The sequence below is a fragment of the Pantherophis guttatus genome, chromosome 18 (assembly GCF_059756535.1).
Source record: "Pantherophis guttatus breed Tessera chromosome 18, ASM5975653v1, whole genome shotgun sequence".
Classification (NCBI taxonomy): Eukaryota; Metazoa; Chordata; class Lepidosauria; order Squamata; family Colubridae; genus Pantherophis; species Pantherophis guttatus.
The window spans coordinates 14,468,655-14,482,140 of record NC_142080.1 but is presented as its reverse complement, the minus strand read 5'-3'; the positions used below and the strand labels follow the sequence as shown (position 1 = coordinate 14,482,140).

The 13,486-nt window shown below is 45.5% G+C and overlaps 1 protein-coding gene across 4 annotated transcripts; it reads left to right on the top strand.

The window, feature by feature from the left end:
- The first annotated feature begins 1,568 nt into the window (after positions 1-1,568).
- LOC148111638 (uncharacterized) lies at positions 1,569-10,639 on the top strand. Of its 4 annotated transcripts, none has more exons than XR_015730444.1 (5): positions 1,569-1,713; positions 7,078-7,192; positions 8,813-8,956; positions 9,093-9,269; positions 10,185-10,639. XR_015730444.1 is itself a non-coding variant. In XM_087881218.1 (5 exons), exons 3-5 carry the CDS (start codon positions 8,882-8,884, stop codon positions 10,262-10,264), a joined length of 261 nt encoding a protein of 86 aa, XP_087737344.1. In that variant the 5' UTR covers positions 1,569-1,713; positions 7,078-7,192; positions 8,813-8,881; the 3' UTR covers positions 10,265-10,639. The 4 variants fall into 4 exon arrangements, 2 of the variants coding, with proteins under 2 accessions (XP_087737344.1, XP_087737343.1); XM_087881218.1 differs by having other exon boundaries at positions 10,256-10,639; XM_087881217.1 differs by lacking the exon at positions 10,185-10,639 and adding an exon at positions 9,606-10,159.
- The last annotated feature ends 2,847 nt before the right edge of the window (positions 10,640-13,486 follow it).

The following is a 13,486-nucleotide window of genomic DNA, read 5'->3' as shown; positions in this document are numbered from 1 at the left end:
TGGTCAACATCTTTTTTGTAATGTGGGGACCAAAACTGGTTGCAGTGTTCCAGGTGTGGCCCTTACTCAGGCTTTATAAAGCGGTATGAATACTTCACGTGATCTTGATTCGATGCCTCTGTTTATACAACCCAGGATTGTATAAGGAGAAATTTTCTGAAAGTGAGAAGTTGTGGGAGCTTCATCACTGGAAGCTTTCAAGAAGAAACTGTCAGGAATGGTGTAGAGCCATGATGGCAAATCTATGGCACGCATGCCAGAGGTGGCACTCTCTGTGAGCACGCATCGCCATGCCAAGTTGCTTTATGGCCAACAGCAGACTTCCCATTGAGAAAAAAGTGGCTGAACCGTTTGTTACCTTTTTGCCCAGTTCAGCAAACCACCTTATTGTACCACTGGCTTGCCCCGCCCCTCCTAGCCTCGCCTGCCTTTGCCGCTCCCCAGTCAAGCCCGCCACCCAGCTATCCCGGACCTTGCCCGTCATCGCTGATCAGCTGGACCAGGTGGCCAAGGCCCAACTGCTCCCAGACCTCACCCAATGCTTCTGGATCTCACCTGCTGCTCCTGGACTTCACCTGCTTGCCTGCCGTCACTGAAGTAGCAGTGAGTACCGGGACTGTGTGACCCCTCCTCACTTGCTCGCCGCTCACCCAGACCAAGCTTGGGCCCCTTGAGCCCCTTGAGCCTTTGGGACAATCTATCCAAAGCTTTGCTCCCCAGGGAGGGCTGTGTGTGAGCCAGGCCCAAAAGGCAGCCGAGCCTCACCATCTCCCCGTTGCCAACTCGCCTCCCCGGCCTGTGCATTTTTGCACAAGGCTTCCCCGTCATGCCCTGCTCTGGCTGCTTCCCTGAATGATGCTCCTGTGCCAAAAAATCTTCCCTTACCCTCCTCCTCCCTGCACGTGCCTTGTTGCTTACACCTCCACTTCATCTTATTTATGCAAATTCCCAAGAGCTAGGTCCAAATTCTTGGTGAAGAAGGTGAATCAAAGGTAGGAAATGCACTCAGATGCCCTTTTTCAGAGCAGGCCAAAAGTTGGTGGTCAGTGGAACACTGTCTCCTTGGGCTGGTGGTCAGCAAATTCAAAAGGAACCCAGCTGAGCATCACTACCGTAGATTGTTGATTCAGGGAATACCCGTTTCTTTAGTGTTAACTAATAGTGTTAGTTATTTTTAGTACATTTTAATACATTTTTTTTTTAAAAATGTGTTTTTTGTAGACTCCAGGTCTTGAACACCCAAAATGAGTGCAGCAAAAAAAGCAAAAACAGATAGTGGAAGATCATTCCAAGACCCTGGACAGAGTCATTTAGAGTGATTGAGTGGAGTGGGAAAGTGTTATGTACTTTGTGTAATGAAAGTGTTGTGTATTGCACGTCAAGTGTCAGATGACACTTTGACACCAACCACAAAAGTGTTGCCAAACTTGGTGCAACTGAAAGAAAAGAGTTTCTTGAAGGGAAATTGAGGAAATATTGTTATGGGGTTGTGTTGCTTTTAATCTTTATCTCTATTTGCCTCTATGAGGTGTTTCCGGTTCCTGGGTGTTCCCTTTGAAGATGCTTTATAAGCGTTGTTTGTTAGTTTAACTTTGTTAATAAAAGCTTATCCGAAACATGGTGTCAGAAGTGGTTCAGCCTTGAAAGTTCAGCGTTTGAAGTAAGAAATATTGCACCATGGCAGATAATATACCACTGCCGCAACCCACGCGAGTAAGTGAGGACTCTAGCACTAATTGGGAAAACTTTAGGGCAGAGTTTGAAGATTACTCTCTGGCTACAGGCTTAAATGATAAGCCGGCAGCAGTACAAGCTGCCACATTAAGAAGATTGATGGGTGCAGAATGTCTTCATGTTTGTAAGCATAGTTTAACTCTTACAGAAGAGCAGAGGACTGATACTAAGGCTATTTTGGATGCTTTGGAAGCTTTCTTCAGACCGCATAAGAATGTTATATATGAAAGATATCTTTTTGGCAGCTGCACGCAGGAAGAAGGGGAGACGATAGACACCTTTGTAACATGCTTAAAGGAACGAGCAGCAACCTGTAATTATGGTTCCCTCAGAGACGACTTCATCCGAGACAAAATAGTTTTGGGTGTTGTCAAGGAAAGTACACGCCGCCGTTTATTAAGGGAACATGGTTTAACTTTGCAATTAGCCATAGAAATATGTCGGACTACTGAACTTACAGATAAACGGCTGATGGCATTGGAGTGAGATAAACAGACCAACTGTGTTAATGTAGCTTCCAGGCACCAGTCAAATGTGAGGAATCGTCAGCAACAGCAGCAGTTTAAACAGAAGCCTCACAATTTGTCAGCAGACAATCACACACCGTGTAAATACTGTGACAATGTGCATGCACGTGGGAAAGATCGGTGTCCAGCGTATGGTAAAATCTGTAGGATGTGTGGGAGGCTGAACCACTTTGCTGGGGTGTGTCTGGCAGCATATGGTCGAGCAAACGCCGGACTTAGAGGATGTATCGCTGTTTACCACAGATGCGATCTATACGAAAGAATGCATTGGTGCAGTACATTCAAAAGGCAAAAAGTGGTTTGTTAATCTTCAATTTAATGATATAACTCAATCTTGTCAGTTGGACTCGGGGGCAACATGCGATGTGATGAGCCTAAAGGATAAAAGGAAATTGGCATCTGAGACACCCCTTCAGCCTAGTAGTGCCACGTTAAAGTTATATTCGGGGGAACTGATGAAGTCGCTAGGCTTATTTTATACACAGTGTAACATACGTGGAGTTACTCACAAATTGGAATTTGAAATTGTGAATGCAGATCAAAAGCCGTTACTGTCAGGCTCAACGTGTGAGCGTTTGGGACTGATGCGATTTAGCATTCCGAGAGAGTTGCATAATGTTGAAACCTATTCCTCCAAAGCCTTGGGGAGACCATTGATAAGGCATCAAGTCCTCCAAGTTTATAGGGAGGTGTTTGAGGGCCCTATTGCATCTGTTCCAGGAGAGGTTCACTTTCAACTTGATCCCGCTGTCCCTCCAGTACAAAGTGCCCCGCGCAATGTCCCTATGCCATTAAGGCACAGGTTAAAGCACAGTTGGACAAATATGAAGCAGAGGGACATATTGTTTCAGTAGCCGAGCCAACTGACTGGATAAATAATATGGTGGTGATTAGGAAGTTGGAAAAGATCCGAATTTGCATCGATCCCAAGTTTTTGAATATGGCTTTGAAGCGATCGCATTACCCAATGCCAACGTTAGAGGATGTTTTGCACAAGCTGCCTAAGGCACGGGTTTTTACACTTGTTGATGCCAGGGATGCCTTCCTACAGTGTAAACTGGACGAAGAGAGCAGTTATATGACTACGTTTTGGACTCCTTGGGGCAGAAAGAGGTGGCTTAAACTGCCCTTTGGTGTCTCCGTAGCACCAGAGACGTATCAAAGGAAGCAGCAGGAATTATTGAGTGGCCTCAGCGGAATTGAGCCTATAGCTGACGATATCCTTATAGTTGGGTGTGGCGACACTGATGATGAAGTGGAGCATGATCATGACGGGAAATTGATGGCACTATTGGAGCGGTGTAAGCAGGTGAAGCTGAGGCTCAGTATAAAGAAGCTGCAGTTTAAGGTGCGAGAAATCCGCTTTCATGGACATATTTTAACATCACAAGGGTTAAAAGCGGACCCAGACAAGATCAGAGCTATTGTGAACATGCCACCGCCCACTGATGCTAAAGCAGTGCAGAGATTCATTGGCTTTGTTACATATCTAGCAAAATTCTTGCCACACTTATCTGAGGTGTGCCAGCCATTGAGATGTCTGTTGGATAAAGACGCAGTTTGACACTGGCTCCCCAAACATGACCAGACAGTGCAAGAGATAAAACACTTGGTTACTACTGCTCCAGTATTAAAATACTATGATGTCACAAAGATGGTTACTATTCAAAGCGACTCAAGTAAGAACGGTCTGGGATGCTGTCTGTTACAAGAAGGTCAGCCAGTTGCATATGCGTCCAGAGCGCTTTCGCCAGCAGAGTTAAACTATGCTCAGATCGAGAAAGAATGTTTAAGTATTGTATTTGCTTGGCAGCGTTTCCATTATTACCTTTATGGTAGAAATATAATTACAGTTGAAACTGATCACAAACCATTAATAACTATATTCAAAAAGCCTCTTCTGTGTGCCCCGAAGCGTTTGCAAACCATGATGCTCAGTTTACAGCATTATAATCTTGATGTGGTTTTTAAGCCAGGACGTGAAATGTATATCAGCGATACCCTGAGTAGAGCCACAGTAGATCAGACAGCTACGGGAGGAGAACATGAATATCAGACGGTTTGTCGGCTGCGACAGGAACAAATATGTTTTGCTGAAATTAACCAAGCAGATTATCTTAATGTTACGAATCAGCGGTTACAGCAGTTGAGGCAACATACGGACACTGACGTGGCCCTACAGACACTAAAGAAATTTGCTGTTGAGTGGGAGTTTGATCATATTACTTCATCGCCACGTCATCCGCAAGCAAATGGAAAAGCTGAATCAGCTGTAAAGATTGCTAAGAACTTATGTAGGAAAGCACATGGCGAATGTAGCGATCCGTGGAAGGCTATTTTACATTGGAGGAATACTCCAACTGAAGGTATGGACAGTAGCCCAGCACAAAGATTAATGTCACGGAGATTAAAGATGTCCTTACCCGTGGCAAATAAGTTGCTTGAGCCCGTGGTGATACAAGGGGTCCCGGAAAGGCTACGGCAGAAGAGGCAAGTGGCAAAGGCCAAATATGTAGATCTGCAAGAGACTTGCCAGAGTTAAAGGTGGGAGAACGAATTCGGATGAGACCACTGCCTGGAGATCGGATTGGCCGTTGGGAAAGGGGTACCTGTTTACAACAAACGGCACCTCGCTCCTATTTGGTGGAGGTTGGAAGAACCCGATATCGGCGGAACCGTGTGGACTTGCGTGTGGCTGAGCAACCAGACTTGCATGTGGCAGAGCAACCAGACTCCTCATATTCTGTAGGTGGGTCAGAGCCAGTTGCCAAGCCAAACCTACTTAAGGATAAAGATGAACGCTCGTCTGACATTGATGACAGTCCTGAGCAAGTTGGTGTGTCTGGTGATAGCCAAACATCCGAGGCTTCAGAAAATGGCGAGCGAAGAGATCCGGCCTGCGTGAGAGAGTCAGGTGTGAGAGAGCCGGTCATTACTCTGAGTGGTAGATGCTCACGCCCCCCCCCCGATAGACTCAAGTTGTAGAAAGTGTTGCTGTTATTAGAAAAGGGGAGATGTTATGGGGTTGTGTTGCTTTTAATCTTTATCTCTATTTGCCTCTATGAGGTGTTTCCGGTTCCTGGGTGTTCCCTTTGAAGGCGCTTTATAAGCGTTGTTTGTTAGTTTAACTTTGTTAATAAAAGCTTATCCGAAACAAATATCATTCCCAGTCTCTTAGTTTTCCCAACTATCTTTCCAGAACAAATCATCTGACAGCTGCCAGTTTTCAAATTTCACTGTGCCTAGCATCAGAGAGGGGTAAGCCCCTCTCTGATGGGGATATTATCAAAACAGCTCTGTTGCCTGGGAGTAACTCCCTTTTTCATGATTTCTCAAACAGGGATAAAATTATTAAACACATCTCTGAGGTGCCACTTAGCAGAAATACTGTTAAAGATCGAGCCCAGCGCATGGCAAGTGATATTGGTCAGCAGCTCACTGACCTACAACAGGCAGCCTGTTACTCCATGTGCTTGGATGAAAGCCCAGATGTAAATAATCATGCAAGGCTAGCAGTACTTTTGCGTTCTGCTGTTGGTGACAAAATGAGAGAAGAGCTGGTGAAACTGGCGTCTTTGCCTGAAAGGACACAAGGGATCGAGATCTACAATGCTGTGATGGAGGCTTTTTTGTCACATAACATAAGACCAGAAAAAGTGGTTTCAATTACTAGTGATGGGGCACCTTCTATGGTGGGGGCAACATCTGGTTTCAGACAGTTGTTTGTTAAAGAAACAAAACATCAAGTCATTTAGTTCCATTGTATTATACACCAAGAAGCTCTTTGTGCCAGGGAAAGCAGCAACAAAAAAACAAAACAAAACTGAAGATGTCCTCAAAGATGTCACAAAAATGGTGAATTGCATCATGGCTAGTGCTCTGAATTTTCAACAGTTTAAAGCACTTCTTGAGGAGGTTTCATGCACAGAATAATTGTTTACTTATGTATAATAATATCCAGTGGCTGACAAGTCCTGGAGAGATTTGTAGGCTGCTTGGATCAAATTAGGCTGTTTATGAATGAAAAAGGGCAGGAATATTCTGTCAACGAACCATCGATCTTCATGAGATCTCTCACAAATCTAGATTTTTTAGATTTGAAGAATGGTCATTTTTCTAGATAGGCTGTGTGGTGTTCTAGATTTTCTAGGCGGACAAATGGTTTGGTGAAGCTGAAGAGAGGGGCAACCTTCCTTCTCTTCCACCTCATCTGGGACTTCTCCAGCTCTCTAGAAGGTCTCAAGGATCATCTGCAAGGATCAGCACAACAGAGTTGTTGCTGAGCTATTTCTAAGCGTTTTTGATAAAATTAGAACTTTGCAGATGATACCCAGGCCATCTTTCTGGGAGAAAGAGAGAGAGAGAGAGAGAAAGAGAGAGGGAGGGAGAAGAGAGAGAAATAAAGAGATGGAGGGAGAGAGGGAGAGAGGGAGGGAGGAGGGGGGAGAGAGACAAGGTGTGTGAGAGAGAGAAGGTGAGAGAGAGGAGATGGAGAGGGAGGGGAGAGGGAGAGGGAGAGGGAGAGAAAAAGGGAGGGAGGGAGAAATAGAAGGTGAAAGTGAGAGAGAGGAAAGGTTAGAGGGGAAGAGAGGGAGGGAATGGGAGAGTGAAAAAGAGAGAGGGAGAGTGAGAGAGAGAGGGAGGGGAGGGAGAGAGGGAGGGAGAGAAAGAGAGGGAAAGAGAGGGAGGGTGAGAAATTTTCTAAATGGAGTAATTCATTGAGTAATTGAATTGAGATCATGATTTCTCTAGCTTGGTGATTTTCTTCTCCCTAACCAGCAGATCTTGTCTGAGCTCTCCGTGTTTCCTCTTTTAGGAACTTATTCAGCTTCTCTAAACTGGGGCTGAAGGTGATGTTCAGAGAGGCCAACACCTACCTGCCCCGTCCCGATCTAAGAGAGAAGACCATCGGGAAGGTTTTCTTCTCGGAGGTGAGGAGACCTTGGGATGCACCCCAATATTCTGGACAGCCATTGGTCTGAGGTTGTAGAGCAGGGGTCCTCCAACGTTTTAAAGAGGGGGCCGATTCACAGTCCCTCAGACTGTTGGGGGACCGGACGGGGTGGGTGGGCATGGCTAGGTGGTCATGTGACTGGGTGGGCGTGGCCAATTTAACTGTCTATTTTCTGGCTTTTCTCCTTCTAAGCCCCCATTTAAATTGTTTTTAAAGACTTTTAATTTAAAGGAGTTCTTTACAAGCCCAGAGCTGCTTTTCCAGGCTGCACCGGCGAGATCACCCCTCAGCTGGCCCTCAGCTGGCCTTGCAGCTGGCTCGCTGGGAGATAAGGCAGTTAGGGGCGGGGCAAGGGGCGGGGCTTAATCACACCACTCCGCGGGCCGTATTCTTTGCCCGTGGGCCGTAGTTTGAGGGTGCCTGTTGTAGAGGGTCTGCTGCTTGAGCAGGGGGTCTCCAAGGTCTTCTGCTAGTCTGTTGATCGGTGGAAGGGCTTCCCTCCAGAAGTTGTTGATGGGGAAGGTGGGAGGAAGAAAGGAAGGAAGGAAGGATGGAAGGAAGGAAGGAAACAAAGGGAGGGAGGAAGGAAGGAAGGAAAGGATGGGAGGAAGGGAGGAAGGAAGACTCAATGACCCCAAATTCCTTTTATTCTTTGCATTATAGGTAATTTTTTATTCTTACAACTATCATTTACACTACCTTTTGCCATAGTGTAGTTCTCGACATATGACGGTCATAGAACCTCCAGTGATCACTAAGTGATTGCAGCAGTTCTTAAACCAATACCGTAGTCAAATATTTAGAATAAACCAGATCTTTCAGTTTTGGTTTTTTTTTTTTTAAATTTGATTTATATGCCGCCCTTCTCCGGAGACTCAGGGCAGCTTACAATGCGTTAAGCAATAGCCTTCATCCTTTTTGTATATTTATACAAAGTCATCTTATTGCCCCCCCACAAACTGGGTCCTCAATTTACCTACCTTAGAAAGGATGGAAGGCTGAGTCAACCTTGAGCCTTGGCGAGATTCGAACCTGCAGTAATTGCAGGCAGCTGGTCTTAATAACAGGGTGCTTTAGACCACTGTACTACCAAGGCTCTTTCAGTGATTTCCTTCTAAAGGTTGTCTTCAACATACAACCACAATTGAGCTCCAAATTTCTGTTGCTAAGTGAAACAGATCTTAAGCAAGTTTTGCCTCATTGTAAGACCTTCCTTGCCACAGTTGTTAAGTGAATCGCTGCAGTGCAGTTCTTACGTTACTCAATCTGGTGAATTAGTGAATCCGGTTTCCCCATTGTCTTGGCTTATCAGACAGTCACAAAAGGGATCACATAATCTCGAAACAATGCGACCGTCATAAATATGGAGCGGCAAATACCCAAATTTTGATCACATGACCATGAGGATGCTACAATGGTCATAAGTCTGAAAAATCGACATGTAACTTTTGTGACTTTCAGTGGTCACTAACCGAGGACTGTATTTTCTTTTTCTCTCCCCGTAATGGCTGAAAGTGGCATCTCTTAGTAGAGGCTCTCAGGGAAGTTCCCTTCCTTTGCTTGGCTAATGCTCCGTATCTCCAACCTTCTTCCTCAGCTGCTGTAGCACCCGGAGGTCGGGCAAGTCTTTGTCCTTGAAGACATCCTGGAGGTGCTGAAGGAACGAATGACCCAGTCCCATCCGCTTATCAAGATCTTCAGTGTGAGGGGTCTGGGTTACCTTCTTCAGCACCCCTTGGAGGTAAGAGACGGGGGGCAGGAAGGGAGTGGCTTCCAAGGTAGTAGCAGGTGTGACCTCACTCTCTGGGAAGTCTATAAGGCTGGGAAGGATAAAAGTGACCATGTTTAATTGCTTGTTTCTTTCCCTGCTTCCTCAGAAGAAGATCTTAGAGCCCGTATTAATGCCGGTCATCAACTGTGCTTGTCACCCAGAAAAGAATGTAGCTAAGGAAGCTATACGGACCCTTCAGTTCCACTTTCGACACCTGGATGTTGACACCTATGGACCCAAGGCTGTCAAACTTATTCCTCTCCTGTTGAAATATTTTCCTGGTGTAAGTCAACCAAATCACAACAAACTGGTTTCCCCTCCCTCCCTCTCCCTCTCTCTCTTCTCCCTCTCTCCCTCCTCCCTCCTCCCTCCCTCTCTCTTTCTCACTCTCCCCTTCCCTCCCTCTCCTCCCCTCTAATCTTTCCTCTCTCTCAATTTCACCTTCTGTGTCTCCCTCCCTCTTTCTGTCCCTCTCCTCTCCCTCTCCTCTCTCTCCCCTTCCCCCCTCTCACTCTGCCTCGTTTTCTTCCTCTTCCTCTCCCTCTCCTTTCCCCTCCCTCTCTCACCCACTGCCACTCGTAGCCAAACTCTTCTGACTTTTAATTTCTTACCTGACCAGGTAGAAAATGTCTTCACACAAACTATCAGGAGTCACCAGAATATCCCTGCATCCAAGAATCCCCAAATTGTTGAATTCCTCTTGAGAGCCAGCACACAGGATTAAGTTTTTGATGGCTTGCACTGTGTTGCTAAATCAAAAAAAGGAAGAAGAGTTGGTGCCAATCATTCAGCCAATCCCCCCTGCAATGTCCAGGCTTGCACTGACACCAATTGGCCTCCCCCTGCTATTCAGGATAGTACTTCACGGCTTGTGAAGCAACAGCTCCCCCAGGATGGGACCTCATGGGATTAAGAATTTACATCCCCCACCCAAACTCTAAGGACAGGACAGGACCTTTAGGACCTAAGAGGATTTACCCACCACCTTTAGAATAGCAAAAGACACAAGGCTCACTACTATTGCACAATCCCCCTGGAGCATCTCAAACACAAAACCCCAGAACCCTATGAAAATCCACCCATTCAATCAGCCATTTTGTCAGCCACTCCTTAAACATCCCTGTGGTCAGTGCACTTTCTGGAAACCAAATAAACAGAGATCTTCTTTCTATGTAGCCTGCCTCCATTTTATTTTCAGGGTCTTTCGCCCAGCTTGGAACAGGACTGGATTTTTCTTCCCACCATTTTTTTTCTTCTTCTTAACTCCAGGAGAAATAAACAACAACAACAGAAGCCACAAACATCTGGCCCAGGAAGAGGTAATGGCAATTACAAAATAAAGATGTTGGGGAAAAAAAGGTTGCACATTCTGAAGAGTGTGTGACTACACAACAGGGATTTCCTAGCTGGTGAGATGCAGACAACGATGAATCAGTTTGGAAAGCAGCCTGTAACCCAGAGGTCGTGGTTTGCACAGGCTAACATGAACTTGGGATAAAAGTGGGCTTGAACTGCCCACTGGCCCCAATATCACCCAACTGACCAGCATTGGATCTTGTGCTTAGTGAAGATTACAGCATCGGTTATGACTGTGATCCTGGCTTACATTGACTCTGCTCAAAAAGCATTCCATTAAAACCATGATTGAACCAAGCCATGTCTATGGGCCAATCAGGGGTTGATTGTGGCTGAGCTGGCTTACTATGACTGACAACAGTTCATTTAGTGACCATTCAAAGTTACAACACCACGGAAAAAGTGACTTATGACCGTTTTCCACACTTACGACCATTGCAGCATCCATATGGTCATGTGATCAGACACCAAACAAAAGGGAGACAACGAATAGCACAAATGAGGCAGAACTGCCAAAAGCGGATTAAGAGTTGTTAGCCTAATCTTGCGTAGCTTCTTCTGTGGTAACATTGTACTGCTAACTAGAGCATACAAAACCTTGGTAGTACAGGGGTCTAAGGCACCCTGTTATTAAGCTGGTTATTAAGACCAGCTGCCTGCAATTACTGCAGGTTTGAATCTCTCCAAGGCTCAAGGTTGACTCAGCCTTCCATCCTTTCTAAGGTAGGTAAATTGAGGACCCAGTTGTGGGGGCAATAAGCTGACTTTGTATAAAATATACAAAAGGATGAAGGCTATTGCTTAGCGCATTGTAAGCCACCCTGAGTCTCCGGAGAAGGGCGGCATATAAATCAAATTAAAAAAAAAAACATTTGCTATACCAATTCTTGAATACAGCTCATCTGTCTGGAATCCACACTGCATATCAGATATTTCAGGAGAAGAGTCCTCCACTCCTCTGCTTGCAACAAAATACCTTATGCCATCAGGCTTGAAATTTTGGGCTTAGACAACTTAGAAATATGCCGCTTTCGGTCTGACCTAAGCATAGTACACAAAATTATCTGCTACAATGTCCTACCTGTCCATGACTACTTCAGCTTCTACCACAAGAATACACAAGCACACAATAGATAGAAACTTAAGGTAAACTGCTCCAAACTCGATTGCAGAAAATATGACTTCAGCAACAGAGCGGTCAATGCCTGGAATGCACTCCCTGACTGTGTGGTTTCATCCCCAAACCCCCAAAACTTTAACCTTAGACTGTCTACTGTTCACCTCACCCCATTCCCAAGAGGTCTGTAAGGGGCGTGCATAAGAGCACCAGCGTGCCTACCATTCCTGTCGTATTATCTCCATTTGTTCATATCCATTTCCTGTACTCACAATCATGTTTATACTTATATCTGTTATCTTATACATGCTTGACAAATAAATACATAAAAATAAATAAATAAATAAAAAATAAAAATAGAACTGGGGACAAAGAGATTGGTAATCTCAAATTTCTTTCATGGTCTTCATTCCTTCATTAGGTTATTGGAAGGGTCCTTGGTATTGTCTGAGCATGTGCTATTTTTGTTGCAAATGTTTCATGACCCAACTAGGTAACATCATCAGTGCTAGAAGAGTTAGGCTTAGAGTTAGGCTTAGATAACCCCCCCGCCCCAATTTCTAGCACTGATGATGTTAACTGGTTGGGTCATGAAACATCTGCAAGAAAACCAACAAGCTCAGTAAACACCAAGGGCAACCACAGCCCCCCCGTCCTCCTCCTCCTCCTCCTCCTCCTCCTCCTCCTCCTCCTCCTGATATTACTTGGTTGGGTAATGAAATGTCTGAAAGAAAGCAGCCAAGCTCATAGACCACCAAGGACCTCACAGTCCTCCTCTTCCCTCTTCCTCTTCTTCTCCCCCACTCCACAACCCCACTCCATTCTAGCCTTGATGATGTTACCTAGTTGGGTCATGAGATGCCTGCAATAAAACCAGACAGCTCAGAGGGCACCAAGGACCCCACAGTTCAAACTTGGACTACAAAGATTCTCTTCTATTGGTCTTAATTAATCAAATTTCTACAATGGCCATCTGAGCTATCTGACACTGGGCAGTTGTATTTCATGTATTTTCTTAAATCAAACTCTTTTTTAGTTATTTCTGTAAGAAATAAGAAATGAATGAAGGAATCAATAAATACATGAATGAATGGATGAGTAAAGGAATGAATAAATGAAGGAATGTATGAATAAACGAATAAATCAATGAACGGATTCATGAATGAATGGATTAATGAATACATGAACCGATGGATGGATGGGTGGCTGGATGGGTGGATGAATATCAAAGCTGTTCTGGTGAGGAAGCCCACAGATGCTTCTCTCTTCAGTGGTGCATTTTTGGGGGGCCTTATGCCAAATTTTGCTCCGATTTCAGCCCCCACCAGTTTGCCCTCTGCCTCCCTCCAGCCAGGGCGTGCCTGCTCCTGATGAGGAGACCCCCGAGGGTGACTCTTCTGCTCAGCCCCTTCCCCCTTTCCTCAGGCCTGGCCCACCTGCAGATCTCAGGAAAGGAGAGCCACCGGTTGAGGGCTTACCGCAATGGGCATGATGGATTTGCTTGTTCCCCTCCCAATAGCTTCGGTGCTGGGATCGTGGTCATCAAGCCTTTTGAGGAGGGGCTTCATGATCTTCAGGTTAGCATAGGGGTCTGCAGCCAGCGCCCTCCACAGTTCCCTGGCACTTCTGTGCAGGTGGAAAAATGGATTGGGGAAAAAAATCAGATTCTTTCCCCATTTTCAAAGAGACGGCCATTCCAGATAGATTAACCCCCCCAACGGAAGAAAGGGTTAGAGAACCGATGGCCAAATGAACTGCTTTAAGGCATGGAAAAAAATAAAGCTACAGGTAGTTCTCGACTTGCAACCGTTTGTCTAGTAGCCATTCAAAGGAACAACGGCATTGAAAAAAGCCACATGCCCAGTTTTCACCCTTTCCAGCATCAAACGCTTGGCCACTGGTTCAGATTTATGACCGTTGCTGTGTCCCAAAGTCAAGCGATCACAGTTTGCGACCTTCTGACAAGGAAAGTCAGTGGGGAAACCAGATTCACTTAACAACTGTGTTTCTAACTTGAGAGCTGCAGT

What these genes read in the sequence shown, in the direction of transcription:
- LOC148111638 (XM_087881217.1), top strand. Translation starts at nt 8,882, where the DNA reads ATGACCCAGTCCCATCCGCTTATCAAGATCTTCAGTGTGAGGGGTCTG. An exon ending in TTCTTCAGCACCCCTTGGAG is followed by an intron (nt 8,957 to 9,092) that starts GTAAGAGACGGG and finishes CTGCTTCCTCAG; the next exon opens with AAGAAGATCTTAGAGCCCGT. An exon ending in TGTTGAAATATTTTCCTGGT is followed by an intron (nt 9,270 to 9,605) that starts GTAAGTCAACCA and finishes TTACCTGACCAG; the next exon opens with GTAGAAAATGTCTTCACACA.